Source organism: Hyalella azteca, unplaced genomic scaffold (genome assembly GCF_000764305.2).
Source record: "Hyalella azteca isolate HAZT.00-mixed unplaced genomic scaffold, Hazt_2.0.2 contig15757, whole genome shotgun sequence".
Taxonomy (NCBI): domain Eukaryota; kingdom Metazoa; phylum Arthropoda; class Malacostraca; order Amphipoda; family Hyalellidae; genus Hyalella; species Hyalella azteca.
In genome coordinates, this window is record NW_025945596.1 from 165608 (window position 1) to 185733 (window position 20126).

The window sequence follows — 20126 nt, forward strand, 5'->3', positions numbered from 1 at the left end:
TATCGAACTATTTTACAGTGAAATTTTTAAAATATTTTTTGGGGTCGAGTCTTGAAAATATTAATGTACTCGCATACCCAGTGAAAATTTGTAGACGCGTCAGCTTCTGATTTGGATTACCAGAAGCTAGGGCGACTCTAAATTTTGTTAGGGTAGTCACCCGACCATGACTATGGACCCGCCGCTCGTCTTGTCGCCCTCGTCCATCCACCTGCCCCCGGATGTTACAGCCCTCGTGCTGGACGCCTCGTGTAACACGTCCCTCGTGCTGTGGGGTAACCTCGTTCCCCAGACACCCGGGGGCGACGGGTGTGTGGGCAACGTCAACTGCACCGCCACCCAACCCCCGCGAGGAGCGTCTATCGTGTTCCCCATCTTTCTGTGCCTCACTGGGATCATGGGTGAGGATTATTATTTCTATTAATGTGTACTATTTCTATTAGTATTTCATTATAAGGGTCCCATCTTTCTGTGCCTCACAGGGATCATGGGTGAGCGTAATTATTTTTATAAATGTATCTACTTGTATTTTTATGTAGGTCCTCATCTTTCTGTGCCTCACATGAACCACGGGTTTGGGTCAGAATTTTTAATAATAATGTGTTATATTTCTTATTAATGTGTTAGATTTCTTATTAATGTGTTATATTTGTTTTGAGGTAAGTTTTTTGAAGTTTGCACGTTTGCGTTTATATAATCTAACGCATTTGCCATCACATATTTCTAACTGAATTGCATAAAAATACTTGAATTTTCTCACTCTCTCTTTATGCATTGATAGTGGCTTTTAATTTTGATTTTCTACCAAATATCATTTATGATCATTTTTCTTGAAACTCGACTTGGTGAAATAACGACTACAAAATCTTCAACGATCTGTTTTGTAACGAAGTGAAAATTCATGCATGTTGGCGCATGAATCAATGGTAGCAATTATTAGTCTGTTTTGTTTCCTTTTTTTCAGAAAAATAAATAAATTGTGGTCCGCTATTTTCTTCGCACAAATTAATTTGTGGTCCTCTCTTTTATGAGCACATTTTCAAGGGCCATATATATAAGCGCCACCATCATGCCAAACATTATGATGGACGGAATCTCATGAACATGTTCAGGGATTTAAAACATAGGAAACTTGTGAAAAAAATAAAATACGGTTTTCCAAAAGTCTCGGTCACTTTTTGCCATCGAATATCTCGGAAACTACCATGAATAAAAAAGGGCCTTTGGTCTGTTCATGAAGCTTGCAATATACAGTTTTCTATGATGGGTTGAAAGATGTTCAATGTAAGCAATATCGGCCAAAATACACGTATCAAGCCGATATTTAAGTTTTCGTTAAAAGTGTTCCTCAATATTTTATTATCAATGCAATGTTAAAAATGATAAAATCCAAAGCCTTCTATAAAAGACGTAATGTAATTAACTTAAATAGACACAACTTTCACACTATTACTTCCATGCTGACTTAAACAGATATTGGGCCTTCAATTGTGCCAAGACTTTTGAACAACCTTTTCACGTACCTTTTTATTATCGTTGTATACTTTGTCTTACGAATTTCATTCGCTTTCCCTGACTTCCTAAAAACTCTGAGGTTTTTAGGTTGTTTCAAAACCTGTTTAAACTATCCCGAACGAATTAAAGCCTTTTGAACGCCTTTATATACTGAGTGTCATGACATGGATCAGTCATCTCTAAATCTGCTGCCACAATTAATGATGCGGTTAATTACTTTGAAGATCATTAATTTGCGAGAAATCCCCACATGTGCTTGATGGATTAACTTGACATGTTAACCAAGATTTACTGAAGCGGGTTAATAGCAGCTATGATTTAATGTTTCTTATGCGCAACAATTGTAGAGCTCGTTAAGGAATGTGATGCATCCACCCTTTTATTGAGAGTGAATATTCGCATTTAATTTCAATAAATTTGACTCTATTTCTCATACGCACTCAGTGATTGTAATATATAATATCTTATGTTTATTTGTTGCAACTCTCGCATTAAACAATGATCAGCTTTTATATGAATCAGTATGTGCTAATAAGAAAATTTATAATAACATCACTTCGCCACACTTATTCACTCTGATGCCCGGGTGAAACGAAAAATTTTCCTCTATTGCATGGAAGAATTTTGTTTAACCTGTCCATTTTTTCTATTGCTGATGCCATCGCTAATAGCAGCGAGATAAAGCTGTAGCCAACGTATTTTTTATTGCCGAAGACTCGGTCGGTCGTAAACTAAAAGTGTTAATCATTCTGGCATTTTTCCAATCAACACTGAAGCTTCTCCTCTTCAGCTGTATAAAGTGTCAATGCGTTAATGGAATTACGTTAAGAGTGTATCGTGGCTTATACCATACATTCACCGCAATAATTGCTGTTCGTATATTATGAGCGTGTTGCTTCAGATTATATGCATTTTTACTGTTCTGAGGTAAAAGCGTTTCATGAATATGCCATTATTTATTTGAGCGTAGCCAAAGTATAACGAATAATGCTACATTTAATTAATAAACAATCATCTCAAGAGTGACTACTAAATTGAATGAACATGAATATGGACTATTCACTGTGAATCTACGTTCTGATATCATTTCCTTTTTTAACTATAGAAACATACTGAAAACTAAGGTACCGGATTAATTAAAATACTAAATAGTATCGTGTTTTATTTCATATTCAAGTTTCAACAACATGGTAGAATTGATCCTTCTATTGTATCCGGTGATCCGAGAACTGAAAGTTGACGCTTGTTATTACTTGTTTGATTGACCTGCGTAAACGTTGCCTGCTTGTGTAATGCTCTGCTGAAAAGTGTTCTATTATGCATCTCATCCGTGTGTATTTTCTGAATCCTAGATACGTTTCCCAATTATCCATTCAGGGAAGGTAACCGGCCCCAGTAAACGTTGCTCTGGCTGGAGCAGGAAAAAAGCTTGAATCTTTAGCTGTCAACTGTACAGTGATTCATCTAAGGAATCTTTCTGTTGATTGTTAGGCTTGAATTAGGTTTATGGCATTGAATTTAGTGTACTGTTAAAACCATAATAATATTATACTGTTTTTGAAGTTTAAAGTACCCCAAATCACTAATCAGAACTTACATTGATCATGTGATGTTTTCACACAATCGAGGAAGCTAAGTTAAAGAAATAACAATTCTAGAAACCTTTAATTTAAATTTCACCAAGAAAGTTTTGAAGTGCTGTTGGAGTTTTCTCGATGTGATTTCTCACTTAAGCTGTTAGGGAGTTTTCTCGATGTGACGTTTTTGTGCCATCAGAGGTTCAAAATGATCCGTTTCGTCTGCCGGATCCTAAAGTTGAATTTATTGCAAATTTTGCTAATGGTTAAAGGCCCGTAGCTGGTGATTCGTTAGAAAACAGTGTGACGAAAGTGTGACGTAAACAGTGTGACGTAAACAGGGTGACTAAAGTGTGCCGAAAAAAAAGGTGACGAAAGTGTGACGTAAACAGGGCGACGAAAGGGTGACGTAAACAGGGTGACGAAAGTGTGACGTAAACAGTGTGACGAAAGTGTGACGTAAACAGGGTGACGAAAGTGTGCTGAAAAAAAGTGACGAAAGTGTGACGAAAAAAGTAATGATAAGCCGGCCAGCCTCTGGATCGGGATAACTGGATACTGTGGAAGAAATGGGTTTTTGTTAAGAATAGTGTAACATAACGCGGGTAAAATATTCATATATAGGACACCTGATAACCGAGGTAATTTTAGAATTTAGAAAGAACCAACAAACCTGAGGCTTTATTGCCCAGGGCCCATACTTTCAAAACTCGCTAAGTGAACGCAAGTACTTATATACGCACTATTTTCTTGTCTATGATTGGTGGATTTGGCTTGAAATGCCGTCAATGATTGGCGGATGAACTTACGATCTCTTAACTTTTTTTGAAAGTATGGCCCCAGTTTGGTTGAACACTTTTAGTATAGGTAGAATTATTGAGGAAAATGGTGAAAATCAGTGGAAGAGGTGGGAACTTGGATGAGGAAAAATAGGAAGAATAGTAGGAGGTTTAACTATATTCAAAATTTAGAAATAGACTTAATCTTGATATTTAATAGCAGTGAACGTCGCGAGCACAGTAATAAATTACACACTATCAGAACGATTAACACTTAATTTGAAATTTTGATTAATTAAATATAGGCGTAGATATGATCGACGAGATAAATTGTTAAAATTATTTTTAGAGTTTGAGCATTAAACTAAGTCCAACTTCCCGCCTTTGGGATGAATGATTTAAATAGTGCAAAAAATAAAAAGAACGAAATTCAAACGTCATTCATTCAAAAAAAAAATTAGAGAAACGGTCACAGCAAGAGGTTAGAAGTATTTAAACTTGGGTGCCAATCAGTTGCCACACTGTTTGGTGATGACGTTTTCTGCGTGTATGCATGGGAGTATTTTTAAAATTTTAAAATTAAATCTTATTAGAATTAAAACAATGCATCGACATTCAAACAAAAAAAAATAGAGAAACAGGTTTACTGCAAGAGGTTAGAAATACTGAAACTTCGGTGCTAACCAGTTGCAGCACAGTTTGGTGATGACGTTTGCGGTTTAAGCGTGAGAGTATTTTAAAAATTAAATGCATCGACTCGGGCCGACTATCTAAGATATGCACTTGAGGTCAAATTATCTAATTATCTTATATTATCTATTATCTTGAGGTCAAATTATTAATTATTAGCCTTTGCTAAGTTTGGATGACTCATGAGACATGCTACAGAAACGCTGACTTAGAATACCTACTTATTCTACAAATTAAATCCAAAAAATTGAATTAACGAAGTTATAACCAAGAATCTATGTACAAATTTACGGTGAGAAATTATGAGTTTCTCACATCATGATTTCAAGTGATTTATTATAATGTGCCATGTTGCATAGGTAATTCATCTTATTGATTAAAACGATTCTTTTCTACTACATATATAAATTTTTAATATCGATATAAACATTAATATAATATATAAATATGATATATAATTTATATAATATATAAATTTTATATATAAATTCATAATTTCGATATAAACAGTAAATAAGAAAATGTTACGAATACAATTAATTACGTAGGCTTATATGTAATCGGGATAGCTTATTAACCATTGCAATTTATACTGGCTATGAGTTAGGCATGGCAAAGTCTTAATGGTTGGGAGAATCAAAGTTCATGCGATCAGTTGGTAACATCAATATATTATTTGAACCAGAAAAAATATTTTCATTATTGCGAAGAATCACCGTATTAGATTAAAATATATCTTTGAAGTTGAGAAAGGAACTATGATATTAACTGTTGCACACGTCTCGGACATGTCAGGATGGCCGAGTGGTCTAAGGCGCCAGACTCAAGGTAACTTGTCTCTCAAAGAGATATATGGGCGTTCTGGTCCTCTCTGAGGGCGTGGGTTCGAATCCCACTTCTGACAAACCTTTTTATCCGTGCACCCTGCCCGCGCGCCGCCCGTAGCAACGCGTTAGCTTATGGTCGTTCTGCGTGCGACGCAGGTTGCTATAGAAACACAGGCTCGCGTGGCTAATAGTCAACAAACCGTGCGCCGCTTAATCGAGAAAACGTTCCTAGTTTTGTTTTTACATATAGTTTGAACTAGTTTAGTCTCTTGAATTAATTACGTGTCTGCTATTTTTTGTTTAAATTGTTTATATCTTGAGACTCGAAGCCTGTAGGGTTATTTAATTGACTGGCAATCATGACTGGCACGTGGCGTTAATTGATAACATTAGCAATACACGGTGATTCACTCGATACACTGCCATTTGCTTTTGTAAGGAACTAAGAGGCAAGTTTCGGTGCTAGCGACTGGGATAAATTCTGAATAGATAATCTGTTTTGCTTAATCAATCTGTTTTGCTTAATCCAATCCAACTCTTACCATTAACTTTAATCAACTTCAAAAATGAGGAATAGTGACTATGTTCAAGAAATTTATTTTCAACGTTGAATTCATCATCTCCACACTGCAACTTTGGGCAAATCTTAGAAATGTGACTTGCTTATATCTATATTAACTTTGTTATTAGATTTTAAACGATTTATACGGAGGGGAGTGTGCATTGTTTCATACCCTTGTTGCTCTGTCTTGATTCACTTAAGGAAAAAATTAAATTAACAAAATACTCGCTTCGTGCACCTAACTCAAGCAATGAATCTTATAAATAAAAAACCGTTTAATCGTTAGATGTGAACTGACTTCTTCCCTTCACACCGAGAATGGTTTGTAGTAGCCTCCTATACAGACTAGACAAAGCTATGCAGGATCGAGCATATGTTCAGTCTTGAAATGCCTTGCACCTTATGGGCCTTGCAATAAGTCCAGCAACTACAGTAGATCTCAATCAATCGTCAGTTATGGAAAGATCGGGTTCAAACGGCTGGATCCCTTGTGAATAAAGTCACGAAAAGTACAAGAATCGGCAACAGGCCATATGGGCCTATTTCTTCAGTGCCGAGACTTCTATACTATCCTATTCTATTTTATTCTATTCTATCCCATTTTATTCTATTTTATTCCAATCTATTCTATTCTAGTCCATTCTATTCTATATACGCGCGCTCTAGCGCAGCGCCAAATACGGCAGCTCAGGCTTGCCAAGGTTGTTACCGTGTCCTCTTCGCTCGAGTGATCGTTTCCCCGATAGCGATTTGCGCCTTTGGTGTGACGTCAACGATCACTTGCTGGTGCTAAGCCATAAAATGTTTTTGCAGTTTGGGCTGCATTGTTTATTGTTCAACGTGTCCTCGATAATCACAAGCCTGAGATGGTATTTTACGTTGAAAACCACGACCGTGAATAGGAGGGCTCATTAATTTGATTCACTTCAGGTTTGACTAATTATTGGTTTGTATCTTGAAAACGTTTTTGAACTACACCTAAAAGGGTTTTTGTTAGATTTCTAAATTTTTGAGAATCGTAGTCTGAAACGAGGCGTTCGTTTTCAAACATACCAACGTATGTATGTTATGTATAACTTCTCCGTTTTTATGCCACTCATGCTAGGCAGCATATGCACGTTGATCATCGTCGCGAAGTATGTCATTCATGCCAGTCAGCATAGACACGCTATTCCTCCTTTCGAAGTATATATGCTACTCATGCTGGGCAGGATATATAGGAACGCTATTCCTTTTTAGCGCATTTTCTCATTTATGGAAAAATGCACTATTGTGCTCGCCATGTCCGTCTGTCTGTCTGTCCGTCCGTCCGTCTGTCTGTCCATCCGTGACCTCAAGTTTTAGCGCATTTTCTCATTTATGGAAAAATGCACTATTGTGCTCGCCATGTCCGTCTGTCTGTCTGTCCGTCTGTCCGTCCGTTCTTGACCTCAAGTTTTCGTCGACGAGAAAATGCGCTCTCTGTCACTCACTGCAGTGAGTACTGAGTTATATTTTTTCGATTTATGCCACTCATGCTGGGCAGCATTGGCACGCTATTCCTTTTTTCGAAGCATGCCACTCATGCTAGTCAGCGCATGCACAATATTCCTCCTCTCAAAGTATGTCACTCATGCTAAGCAGCGTAGGCACGCTATTCCTCCACTCAAAGTATACCACTCATGCTGGGCAGCGTATTAATGCTCTTCCTCCTCTCAAAGTATGCCTCTCATTTGCATGCTCAGAAGCGATTAGCCGCGGTGGCGTGAGCATGACAGAGTTCATGAAAGACAGAAGCTCGCGCGCTCATGCATTATTACCTAGATTAAATAGAGAGACAATGTCTTCTGGTCTCTTTTTCTCTTTGGCCTTATAGTATAGCGTGTTAAAGCTAATAAGTTTGTCTAAACTGCAAAATTAATTGCGATAGTTACTTTAATCTATTCTCCGTAAGTGTGTATAAGCGAAAAATTTTCTCGCAAATATCTTTTTTTCTTGTCGAGCTCGAATAATTTTTAGCTACGGTTCGCTGTGAGGAAATTGTTTTATTTGCCATACTTAATAAATAATCTGTACCATATGAACAGCGAACCTTTCTTACGATGCAATGTATTGTATGCCAAAACTGCAGCTTTTATTCTTATGAGAGATTTTTGGATAAGAAATATATTATAGTTAACTAATTGGTTGGTTATCGCCTGGCTGTTTCTCTAAAGGCCTGAGTGTAATCTAATAAATATGAGCTCATCGCAGACTGGGTTAAATCTGTGTCTATTTCACGCATTTTGTGTCGAGTCACAATTGAGAGTCACCCCTAGCTGTAGTGTATAGCAACTTGCAGTTTTAGCTCATGTGCTTCCTTTCATTATGCCTGCGTTTCATGTCTGTATATTAAAAACTTGAAAGTAGAGAAAACTTCACAAAAATACATACTATCTTTGTAGAAAACGATTTTTTATAAAGATACGTGTTCTATAAAGATACGATTTCTATAAAGATAATATGAATTTTGTGGAGTTTTCTTTGATTTTAAGTTGAATTTGAGATTCAAGCAAACGAGTGACATTATTACTGATGTCTGTGTATTATGAGCAAAATATTGTTTAATTAATTTTTATTATAACCAGTATTAGTATTCTAATCCACCTGTCAAAAAAAATTTAGTAGCAATTTCCGAGATAGCATTTAATTTTAGGAGGTAGATGGTTTAGCTCTGAGTTCAATGCTATTAATTATCCGATGTTTCAAAACGCTAATTGGTTCTGCTCCTATATATGAGTTGCTTTGGAGCTGCAATCTTTTAAACGTAGCCTGGTGAATAACATTCATTAAATGGTCAGATTAAAGTCCGTGGTCTCATCTTGACAAATCTTGAGACGATACATCTCATTATTTTTTGCCAACACTCTTCGTCACAAGGCATCCTTAGAAGTCTTATGTTCTGCGCCATCCATGCAAATGATGGCCTGATTTTTTATCATTATTTATCGTCCTTAAGCCAGGTTCTATCATAATTTTTTACCAACATCCTTCTCCTCCCAGGCCAGATACTGCCATCGTATTTACCAACATCCCTCTCCTCCCAGGCCAGATACTGCCATCATATTTACAACATCGCTCTCCTCCCAGGCCAGGTGCTGGCCCTCATCTATCTACATCGGACGCCGCGGCCCAACACTCGTACCGTCTTCTACGTGATGCTGTCGACGCTGCTGTGGACGGACCTCATCGGCAAAGTCCTCACCACGCCTGGGGCGCTCATCGCCTACGCCAACGGCCACTGGGGCGGAGGGGTAAGCAATCTAGGCTGTTTAAGCCTAAATAAACGGATAAATTAACCGTTGTATTGCTACTCGGGCTGCATTAATGGCCATTGAGGTTGAGGGGTAAGTAATCTAGGCTGTTTAAGCCTAAATAATTAAACGGATAAATTAACCGTTTTATTGCTACTCGGGCTGTGTTAATGGTTAAGGGATAAGCAATCAAATTCTTTTGACGTTGTATAGATTAGAATTGTCGGCAGTGAAGAAATAGGCCCATTGCCTGTTGCCGATTCTAATACTTATCGTGACTTGATTTCATAAGTGATCCGGCCTTTTGAACCCGATCTTTCCATAACTGACGATTGCTTGAGATAGCTGCTGGACTATCGAAAAATAGTTCAGAATATTTGTAATGCCGTCTGTCAATCAGTAACGGCATTTCAAGCTATACCCACCCCAATCACAGACAAGAAACCAACAGCCACGTGTAGATTTAAATAAATATGAATGCTTTTGCTCATATATATCTTTCTTCTTATACGTTTAGCAGACGCACACCGATATTTCCAACGCTGTTTTTCGTAATGTGCTGAAATTGTCTCACGGTTACTCGGTTTAAAAATGCAGTTCATGTTTGCTTAATGGAAAACACCTGCTTTACTATTAATGCGAGAACTAATCGCTGTAAAAGCATGGTTAACTCCCCAACTCGTACACTATATACATGAAAGCAACAGCTCCAGACCTCGGCTCCCGCACGCTGGGTTCCTTTTAACAAATTGCATGCGGCGGCGCACGCTATCTTTCCTTGTGAACTTTGCACGCTTCAACAGCGGTTGTTGCGGTGCGTTTATCTGGAAATTGTTTAATTCATGATTAACGTTATCATTCATAACTGACGTTATCATTCAAAACTGACGTTATCATTCATAATTGACGTTATCATCCATAGCTGACGTTATCATTCATAACTGACGTTATCATTCAAAACTGACGTTATCATTCATAATTGACGTTATCATCCATAGCTGACGTTATCATTCATAACTGTCGTTATCATTCATAACTGATGAGTCTGACGTTATCATTCATAACTGACGTTATCATTCATAACTGACGTTATCATTCATAATTGAAGTTATCATTCATAGCTGATGTTATCATTCATGACTGATATCATTCATAACTGACCTTATCTTTCATACTGACCTTATCATTCATAACTGACGTTATCATTCATAACTGACGTTATCATTCATAACTGACGTTCTCATTCATAACTGACGTTATCATTCATAATTGAAGTTATCATTCATAGCTGACGTTATCATTCATGACTGATATCATTCATAACTGACCTTATCTTTCATACTGACCTTATCATTCATAACTGACGTTATCATTCATAACTGACGTTCTCATTCATAACTAACGTTATCATTTATAACTGTCGTTATCATTCATAACTGACCTTATTGATAAAATTCTATTTCGTCTTAACGCCTTGCTTCGTCTGTTCTCATTAATATCAAGAGCTAAACTTGCATTTAATTTAACTTTTAATTAATTCTTATTAGCTATATTCGTTGCATTTTTAATCGTAACTACACCTTTCTTACTCTCATGCCATAACTTTGCCCTTTTTTATGAATTTTAATTGAACTACAATGTGTTCACCGTAAACATGTCCCATTTAGTAATAATAAATTTGTTTTTCAGAAATACCTACTGAGAATTTCGGCGAAAAAAACGTGTTGAATTGAAATATGTAGATTGAAAGAGAAAATATTCAAATAATATCTTGAAACATTGTTGAAATGGTTCATACTGAATACGTTGTTCAAGATAAGTCCAATATTCTAAACATATTGAAAAAAAAAATATTTTCATGCTGTTATTGGCGATTTATGTATTACGTTGTCTAGTAAATTTCACTCTTACAGTTGTTTATAAAGGCACTCTGGTAACACTAGCGGAGAAACTTGCCGAAATGTGTTCATTTAACTATGCGGAATTTATTTTTCCTCTACTATGCATTTTTCAGTTTATTTTCAATTAAGGAAATAAAATGATCCTAATACAATAAAATATGCAGTTCTTTTTTGTGTAATCGTTCTTACAACACCACATTAACATCGCAAATATGTCCGAACAATGCACGCGTTAACGAATTAGTGATTGCATCTTGGGGTTTTACCCAAAATTATTTCAGTTAAGTCAGTTGAGATTGCTTAAGTTGAACGTAGATAAGGATATTCGGATGTGTTGCCCTTGTGCTTAGGCTACGTGCGTATAACAGCACAATCTATCACTATAACACGGCTTCGTAATGACTTTTATCGGCATATTAACTCACTTTTCAGCGCAATCTGTGTCACTACCATGGCTTCGTAATGGCACTTATCGGCATGGTGACTCATTTGCTGGTGTGCGCGATGGCCATCGAACGCCTCCTCGGCATCCGGCACGGTTACTTCTACAACAAGAACGTCACCACATATCGCGTCAAGTGAGTGCGCGTGTCGTGATTCTTTAACTCTTTGTTGTCTCATATCGCGTCAAGTGAGTGCGCGTGTCGTGATTCTTTAACTCTTTGTTGTCTCATATCGCGTCAAGTGAGTGCGCGTGTCGCGACTCCCTGACTCTTTGTTGTCTCAAATGCCATTGTTGTGTTTTACTATGGTATTTATAGCAATTCTATGCATGGTTAATGATTATTTGAAATTAAAGTAAAGTAAACCATTAAAAACTCATTAAACTAGTAAAATTAAAATAAATTAACATGGCCGAACATGATAAAAAATTTAGGATTATTAAGAATAGAATAAGACATTTAAGTAACATGACAAGTTGATGACTTCTATCGAAACAATTATCACTGAATCCATCCATCTACTAAAATTCAATAGCCGATTCTTCTCTTTTAAACATCACCTCACCATTAGCAGCCTTCATAGTATGAAATTGATATTCAGTTGATATGTGGTTTTAAATTCTGAAATTTGCCGTAAACGAACAAATTAACGCACAAAAGGCGTTTTGGGCTCATTGGATGCGCATCTTTTGGACCTTTAAAATAATACTAAAAACCGGAAAAGCCACAATTTTATATTTTTGACCGAAACGGTCCCCTTAAATAACATCATAATTGATTTTTTGTTATGGAAGTTGTTTGTTTGAGCAGAACTCTGTTGACTGCGCTGTGGGGCTTCAGTGTTGTCTTGTGCTCTCTGCCGCTTTTCGGACTGGGGCGATTCGTACTGCAGTTCCCCGGCTCTTGGTGCTTCGTAGACTCGCACTTGTGCCCCGGTTCTGCGGTGCAACACAGCATCTTCACCTACACGTACGGCGCCATCAACCTTACCGCCCTCATCGTAATGGCGGTGTGCAACGTCATCGTCGTGGGTGAGACCAAGAACTAATTCACCTCTATGAAATAACTTTATTGAAATGAGCGATAGCCGCCTTTTCAGTCAGTATTGACATAGCTAGTGTAATAAGTTTAAGTTTATTCAAATGTACATGACGTTCAGATATACCATGTACTTTTATTTGAAAAGTCGCCCATAAGCTACACATTACCGAGAAAACAAACGTATAACTAAACCTCGAGTTTTCTTCCAGGTAATTTCATAATGTTTAATAAGATATGTGTCCGTAGTTATTATGTATGATTTTTCACTTTATTCACCGTCCCCTGCTTGAGTAAAACAATTCGTTGCTTGCTTTTATTCACTGTAACTACCTATTTTTCTACTTCTCACTTGAATGCTTAACTTCTTTTCAATTGATTTCTTAATCCTTTATTTCTTTTGCTTTTCGTAACTTCACTTCTTCATTCTTCACGTCACGTTGTCTTACTTACACGCACTTCACTTCATGTACAGCCTACTTCTTCGCGTCTCTTCTTCCTTTCACCCTTTTTACTTCATCTCTTCACGTCTCTCTTCTTCGCTTGACCTGCCATTTATCATACACGTTCGCCGCCACATCTCAAGTCTGCCTCCTACAGGGACGCTGCTGAAGATGCGTATGAGCCGCGCCGTGCCGGTCTTGCAGAGCAACGACGGCCTCCACTCCATCAGGAGCCACAAGCACAAGGAGCTCGAGATCCAAATGGTCTTTGTGCTGCTCGTCATCACCACTGTCTTTGTCATTTCTTGGGGGCCTCTAGATGTGAGTCTCCTTTTTAGTATCTTACTGATGCAAGAGATGTCTGGGTTTTAGTGTCTTACTTTTGTGTAAGGCCTCTGGGTTTTAGTGTATTACTTATGCAAGTGACCTCTAATGCAAGAGACCTCTGGACTTTAGTGTCATACTGATGCGTGTGACCTCTGATGCAAGAGACCTCTGGACTTAAGTGTCATACTGATGCGTATGACCTCTGATGCAAGAGACCTCTGGACTTAAGTGTCATACTGATGCGTGTGACCTCTGATGCAAGAGACCTCTGGACTTAAGTGTCATACTGATGCGTGTGACCTCTGATGCAAGAGACCTGTGACCTCTGATGCAGGAGACCTCTGGACTTTAGTGTCATACTGATGCCAGTGACCTCTGATGCAAGAGACCTCTGGATTACAGTGTCTTCTTGATGAGAGATACCTCGGAATATGAATAACTTTCGATGTAAAAGACCGCATGAATCAAGCAACATTTTGATGTCAGTCCTTTAGTTTACTTCGACCCTCAGTTGAGTGCGACTGCTCGATGTGAGTTACCTCGTGATTTGCGAAATGTTTGTTTCTTTTTGTAAAAGGCTGAGCTTTAATCTATTCATATCTTGATTATGCCGGCTTTATACTGTTCGTGTAAACGACGTCGTTAAATTTCGATAAGAAATTCAAGAATGAATCGCACAAAATTCAAGAACAAATAATCCATCCTGATGCAATATCATGAATGAATAATTCCTCCTGAAATATGCCTTCTGGCTAATCCTGGTTGTACATCTTAAGTGGACCTCATGAATTAAAATTTAACTTGAATTTCAAAGAATACAATCCTATACTTTTATATATTCGTGGCTATAGATGAACGTTTTCAGCTGATTATTTCCCGTAAATAACTAACAAGAAAATGTAATTTGACGATCACATACAGTACAAGCAGCAAGAGTTGTTAACGAGTTTTGATAACGTATGTATTTGGTAGCTATCCTCGTTTTTGCGAGCCCATGACTTGTTCATATAAAGAGCTACCTGCATTTGTGTCTGCTATTAATAAAACCATAATGATTGATCAACAACTAAACGGCATAGCATCGTGCAGATCCTGCTCTTCGCGAACAGCATCTGGCGTCACTCTGAGCTCAAGGACCACTGGGTTGACTTGGTCGCCATCAGACTCGTGTCGGTCAACCAGATCGTCAACCCTTGGGCCTACATCATCTGCCGCGTCGTAAGTGATGTTAAATATTTTATGACATTCCAGGATGGTTTTCTATTTAAGCAATGACTTTGCATGTTTTTTTTAACTCAAAACCTGATTTATCTGTTAGATTGCGTTCGTATTTTTTATGAACTGCTGCGTCTTGAGTTCACCATTTGATGGTAAATATTTTATTTTCTTTCCAAGTTGGTTTTCTATTTAAGGAGAGACTTGGCATGTTTTTTTTCATTTAAATGCGCTTAAAAGTTTGGTACAACCTCTAAACCAGATTTACCTGTTAGATTGCGCTCGTAATTTTTTTCTGCGAACTACAGCGTTCTTCCACAATTATGGTTATGTACTTCTTATCTTATAGATGAGAGATTTTTCTGGCCAACCTTTAGGAACTCCATAGGCTTTCTTTTTACTTTGAGCAATATTTTTGTCTTCAAATTCATTCCACAGAAAATTATTACTACAATTTCTTCAACATCGTTTTCCGTGTCAAACTTCTGTTCTCCTCTTGAATTTAAATTTAATTTTTTTTCTGAAAATCATTATAATTTTATTCAGGCGTATCGCTCGAAGCTGTGCCAGTGCTGCCGCCACGCCTTCATAGGGAGGAGGTTATCACTGATGGAGGAAGGGAAGCACTCCTTCGCTAACTCCCTCAGATCCCTCAGGAAATTGTCTAGAGGCGGTCGTGAAGATTCCTTCCATTTTGACCACAGGAAAGGTAACTTCCTGGCTGATGATTAAATTTTCCTTTGAGTATGATTTCCAAACTTTGTTCCTCTGGACATATTTGAAGGAATTTATATCGAACTAGGGAGTGTATTTGTTAATATAACTGACAATTTATTCTTATGATTTCGTTTATTTTAATAAATAGTCGCTGTGTGCTGGGTAAATCCACAACTTTCCTGTGGCAACCTTCAATTCGTATAATTGAGTCTGACAAATATCTTAAAATTTGCTGCTTCATTATTTGCAAGATCTTAGCTTTATTATCAAGTGATATTTCTTTGTGTAAAGTTTCTAGTAATTATTATTTTCCAATAAATACTTTATGTTTCATGGTCAAATCATTTGCCAGGACATCGTTTGTCGGGAAATAGCCCCACTTCTTGCGGCGAGACGCGGCGGACTCGAGACTCTACGACCACCACCAAGTGCCTCGAGACGCTCTGTGAAGGCCGGCATAAAGACCAGCCGACGAGGAAGACGAGTCCTGTAGCCTACCGCGTGATCGGCCACGTAAATGATGAAAATCACAAACAAGACGTCATTTTGGACACAAAGCCCGAGGTGACCGAAAGAAAGGACTCCACTCTCGGGTACCATCAGCCCTCTCGGCCGTTCGACGCCGAAGAGGTCTACGGAAGTGAAGTGTTTCGCCCACTGGCGCAGGCGGATAACTTGAAACTCAATTCTGACATTCATCTTCCAGTGAAACGATTGTCTGATGCCAAGGAAGAAAGGAAGATTGGCTTCGGGAACCTGCTCCTTCATCCACTCGGCCGGGTTATGACCAATCGATCTTTTCAAAAGTTTAAACTGGATTCAGGTTAGTGCTTTAGCAGACGACTGAATGAGTTGAGAACGTCAACTCCGAGTGCACGGTATGAACTATTCAAGTAACTATTTTTAGTAGAACACTTATTTTATTTTCAATTCATTCCTGCTCCAATTGAAGCTGAGCCATATAAAAACATTTATTATATTCTTCTCAGTAATTCTCCAAGCACAGCTTTGGAAACTCGATCACTTCCTTATATTTCCAGACCTTCATGATCCCTGCAAACGAACCCAGTCCCTGGACGGTTCTCCTGGGCAACTCCTGCTGGTGGTGCCCATAGAGACTCGCTGCTGCAGCACCAGCTCTGTGATGCAGCTGACCCCTGACCCCACCACATCTGCACCATCTTTCTCGCGATGTAATCACTCTGGTCAACTCGTGGTGTCGAACGACGGCACCGTTATTTGCGTCCAAAAAGAAAACGATGATAAAAGTGCCCTGCAATTCACTGACCGAGACATTTTCTATATTGATGATCCCGGAAAGTTACATGACACCAAACCTTCGCACAAGAATGATGCTTGCGAGGTAGCTGCTCAATTGGCGCATGATTGAGATCATGCGAAAATTGACTTATCGATCCTACCGACATTTGGTCCTTCATCGCACAATGATCCTGATCAACCTGAACTTGTATAATCATCCAGACGAATGTCCTGAAAATAGTGAACACAAACATACCACTTATGATTACCGGTGAGATCCTGTAGAAGTTAACACTCAACCCAAGAAGCAACACTGAAATAAGAAGAAAACATTGCCGAGGTACGAGAAATTTATGGCGTTAGCTGTTCGGACTTAAATTTCCCAATTGAAGACTCAGAATGAGATACAGCCTGTATGGGATCTGCCATAATGCGATACAGCCATTATGGGATCAGCCATAATCCGATACAGCCTTTATGGGATCAGCCATAATACGATACTACCAAGCATGTTCCCATAGGTACTTTTTTCGGCCATTATCACATTATTCAATATATTAAAGTCTCTGCGACTAAAAAATAATAGGTTGACTATTTTTAATGTTCTTCACCTCCTGTAACGTTGGAGCAACACTAAGTCTTAATCTCTGAATTACTTGCTATTCTGTAGACGCTAGCGCCCCTGCAGAACACTAGCGATTAGAGGCGTTACCTTGTTTGTTGATACGAGTACAATGTAATTCCTACCAGAATTTATTACAACAATTTTCACCAAAATATATTTCAATCGAGTCCGTAATTTTCTGTAATACTTTACTCGAGATACTAACATGTATTTTTTTTTTATCCGGTTTATATTGAAATATATCATTTTTATTCCTAAATAGAAACAATTTTTTACTTTTCAACAAAGCGACCTATTTGGACCGGGACGGTAATTATGTTAAATAAAGCCAATGCATTTGTTATTTTACTATAATCTAAGTTTGGTAAGAAACGTGTACAAATATAGTTAATAAATTACGTTAAGTTATTAAGTTACATTTGGCAATTTTTTAATTCCATATATCGTGTTCATTGAACACAGAAGAATATGTTTGACTAATGAGAAAATTATTTTTACATGTTTGTCAGCAATTTTTGCTGTTTTCAATATCTTCTGGTCTTGCTTGGTTAATTAAAAACATACTCATTACATTGTAAGTTGTTTGTGTGGTGCCAAAAAACCATTGACAGTTTCCAGTTCATATCAAAGTGAACACTTCGATTTATAAAGCTTCCGGTCTACGCGGATGATGTCTAATAAAACCCACATTTCTCTATAGTCTTGTCGGTATTAATCAAAGCTTTATGTTAAAATACCATGTAGTAATAGTATAAATCTTGTCGAGCGAGCAGTCATATATGAGGCCTGCCTTGCCACTCTTGTTACTTATCATGTTTTTAAATGATTGATTAAAGTCGAACTTAAGCCAGCAAACTTAACCTTAATCAAGCATACTTTATTGTTCAATGTGAGCCTAATATTTTACAAGAGCTTTAAATGTTCTGAAATGTTCTGTATCTCTTTAAATTTAAGCGAAAAAACTTTGCTACATGAATCAAATATTTTTTATTATTCAGTGCGAGCATATTAATTGTAAACGAGCTTTAAATGTCAATCAAATATTTGCAGTAAGTTTTTAATCAATGAGCGTTATCTATTAAATCATGCTCGACGTATTTCGGCTAAGATGAAAGCTAAGGTCTATTCTTTCTGTGCGTTGAACTTCTTGTATAATGAGTATCATCTTATACAACTTGAATACTTTCATTATAAAGTTACTTTTTTGCGTTTGGAAAACTGATTTGTTACTATTTTTATGACCTGTCTTATGTCAAATTTTGTTGACAATCAGAAGAAAACTTTTACAAATTCCGTGCCGTCGTGGAAAACAAACTGGAGTTGAAATGAGGCAAGTTGAATTTTTTACAGTATTTTTTGATTTTCAACGACTTTCTCCTAATTTGTATATTTTAGTTGAATACTTTGAATGCATTCATTTGCATACGTACAAACTGCAGAAGAATCTTGCAATGGCTCTTACAAACTGATCATAAACTCAATATAGATGCCCTAGTTTACCAACAAACGGAGAAAGTTTATTCATTTTGGGCAATCCATAAGTTCATAATCTTATTATGTTCGCTGATTAAACTTACTACCAACTCTTGTAACGCATTCAAAATGTCAATGTTCGTTAGCACGAAACTCAAAGTTTTTATCTTGTAACTTACGATCATCTTAAGCTTTTTGAGAATTTGTTTGTACAGGCTAAAAAAATGTGTGATATATACAGTATGTTAAACATACGCGCAACTTTTCATGATCGTATTTGATTTAGTCATGGCTCCATATATTCGCATTAACTTCATTACAACTGTGACGCTTGCAGTATCTATGATATTTTATCTTGTTGTTACGGTGATCACAAGCTGTACGACCATCGTGGAATTTAATCTTACATCTTCGAATAAATGAAATTTGTTCGATAAGCGATAGTTATTTTTGACGAAGTAAGTGTGCCGTCAATCGCTTCTGATTGATTTGGACGCACATGAGTACATTGTACGTCATGCATATTGTCATACGTAATGTGCAAAAGTGAAACGATTGCTAAATCAATATATTTTTTGTGAAATAATGTATGAACAACTTCATAAATGTCTTTGGCTTGTTTGTCATGGATGCCAAACTTGATTGTCGTTCAGAATATTAATCCCTAATTTAAGAACCTTCTAGTCATTTATACTTATATTCATGTCGTGTTTTTGCTAGCAGTGTGTTTCAAGTAGATTAAATTGTTTCTTCCGAAATTGTACGTGAATTTTCAAAAATAAGACTCCATCTGGTGTTAATCACAAATTTTAATATCTAATGCTTACTACATTTTGATATATATTGAAAAATATATTTGAGTTGAGATATACAGAGATGTCGCCGTTTTTTACAGGCGATTTTTGTACTCATTTCTTTACTTAGTGACAATTATCGGCTAGGCTTTCAAATCATACTTCAAAACTGTACTCTACCGAAATCAGATATAAACCATTTTACCATAAATTCTGTGTTGCACTTTGTCTGAAATCCGAAAAAATCTTACCTTGAATGGGGATTCAAAGTTTTCGATTGTTTACTAACGAGCACCTCTGACTTATATATCTGTATGAGCTGCTGATTCTATATAAGAGCAATGTTACCGCTAAGAATTTATCAGTGTCAGTGTCTTTTTGTTCTAATGTACTCAATCCTCGATGTTGATCCGCTGATATATGTTGCCTTGCTGTATGAAAACTTCATAAGACATATTTGAACGACGTTTTTTCCTTATGTCCTATGCGGTCTACAGCTTGTTTATTAATGGTTCACAACTTAAGCGAATGAAGTCGTAAAATTGCAAGAATCCGCGATCAATGTTATTTTCTTTCAGGACTTCATTCGGGTAGAGTTGGCGGTGGAAAGTATTAATTTTTTACGAAACTACTTGGCGTGGTCAGATCCTTGTCGAGTATTTGAACAT

At 37.3% G+C, this 20126-nt stretch overlaps 1 protein-coding gene and 1 non-coding gene across 2 annotated transcripts; both read left to right on the forward strand.

Annotated features, from left to right (window-relative positions):
* The first annotated feature begins 111 nt into the window (after positions 1–111).
* LOC108677007 (prostaglandin E2 receptor EP4 subtype) lies at positions 112–19481 on the forward strand. Its single transcript, XM_018165157.2, has 9 exons — positions 112–401; positions 9059–9222; positions 11556–11701; positions 12377–12597; positions 13205–13368; positions 14464–14592; positions 15136–15298; positions 15659–16129; positions 16347–19481. Exons 1-9 carry the CDS (start codon positions 167–169, stop codon positions 16694–16696), a joined length of 2043 nt encoding a protein of 680 aa, XP_018020646.1. The 5' UTR covers positions 112–166; the 3' UTR covers positions 16697–19481.
* Trnal-caa lies at positions 5352–5465 on the forward strand. The gene is made up of 2 exons: positions 5352–5389; positions 5421–5465. It is a non-coding gene; the product is annotated as a tRNA-Leu (tRNA).
* Positions 19482–20126: the final 645 nt, after the last annotated feature.